The sequence below is a fragment of the Penaeus monodon genome, chromosome 21, assembly GCF_015228065.2.
Source record: "Penaeus monodon isolate SGIC_2016 chromosome 21, NSTDA_Pmon_1, whole genome shotgun sequence".
Taxonomy (NCBI): domain Eukaryota; kingdom Metazoa; phylum Arthropoda; class Malacostraca; order Decapoda; family Penaeidae; genus Penaeus; species Penaeus monodon.
The window spans coordinates 19,229,174-19,229,682 of NC_051406.1; the positions used below are offsets into that span (position 1 = coordinate 19,229,174).

A 509-nucleotide genomic window follows, 5' to 3' on the forward strand; every position below is an offset into this window, starting at 1 on the left:
CTCGCCCTCAGCGGAAGATGCTGCTCGGCTACGAGTTCGGCGGCGCGAAACCCGGCGACGGCGAGAAGGAGCGGCTGGGCTCGCCCGCGGACCAGCGCAGCAAGGCCTCCAGCCGCCCCTCCAGCCGCCCCTCCAGCCGCCCCTCCAGCCGCCCCTCCAGCGGGAGAGCCTCGCCCGTCAGCGCCTCGGGGGTGGGTCCCTTGCTGCTCACTTTGGTCGTTGCTCCTGTGCTTGACAATGTTTACGTTCAGCGTTGATGATGTATGGCTTATATACTGACTTCATTGGTAATTATATACACCTGCATGTATGCCGGTGCAGGAAATTTCTAACATGGACCTCCCTTGACCAGGTCGACATGAACCGGCCCGCGACCTCCGCGTCCGATTTCCCGTCTCGGCCTGCGTCGCGGGGGCTGGTGAGTGTTGTTTCATGCCAGTATGATTATACTTATTTGCAAGGGGATCCGCTGAAGAAGTCAGTTCAATTCATTCTGGACTTCAGCGCAT

The 509-nt window shown here is 59.9% G+C and overlaps 1 protein-coding gene across 1 annotated transcript in view; it reads left to right on the forward strand.

Moving 5' to 3' along the window:
* Positions 1 to 509, forward strand: part of LOC119586303 — a gene marked incomplete at its 5' end in the record, with an annotated part of 12,688 nt that overhangs the window by 9,915 nt on the left and 2,264 nt on the right. Inside the window, 2 exon segments of the mRNA XM_037935009.1 lie at positions 167 to 191; positions 353 to 418. Of these exon segments, the coding sequence (XP_037790937.1) occupies positions 167 to 191; positions 353 to 418 (91 nt within the window).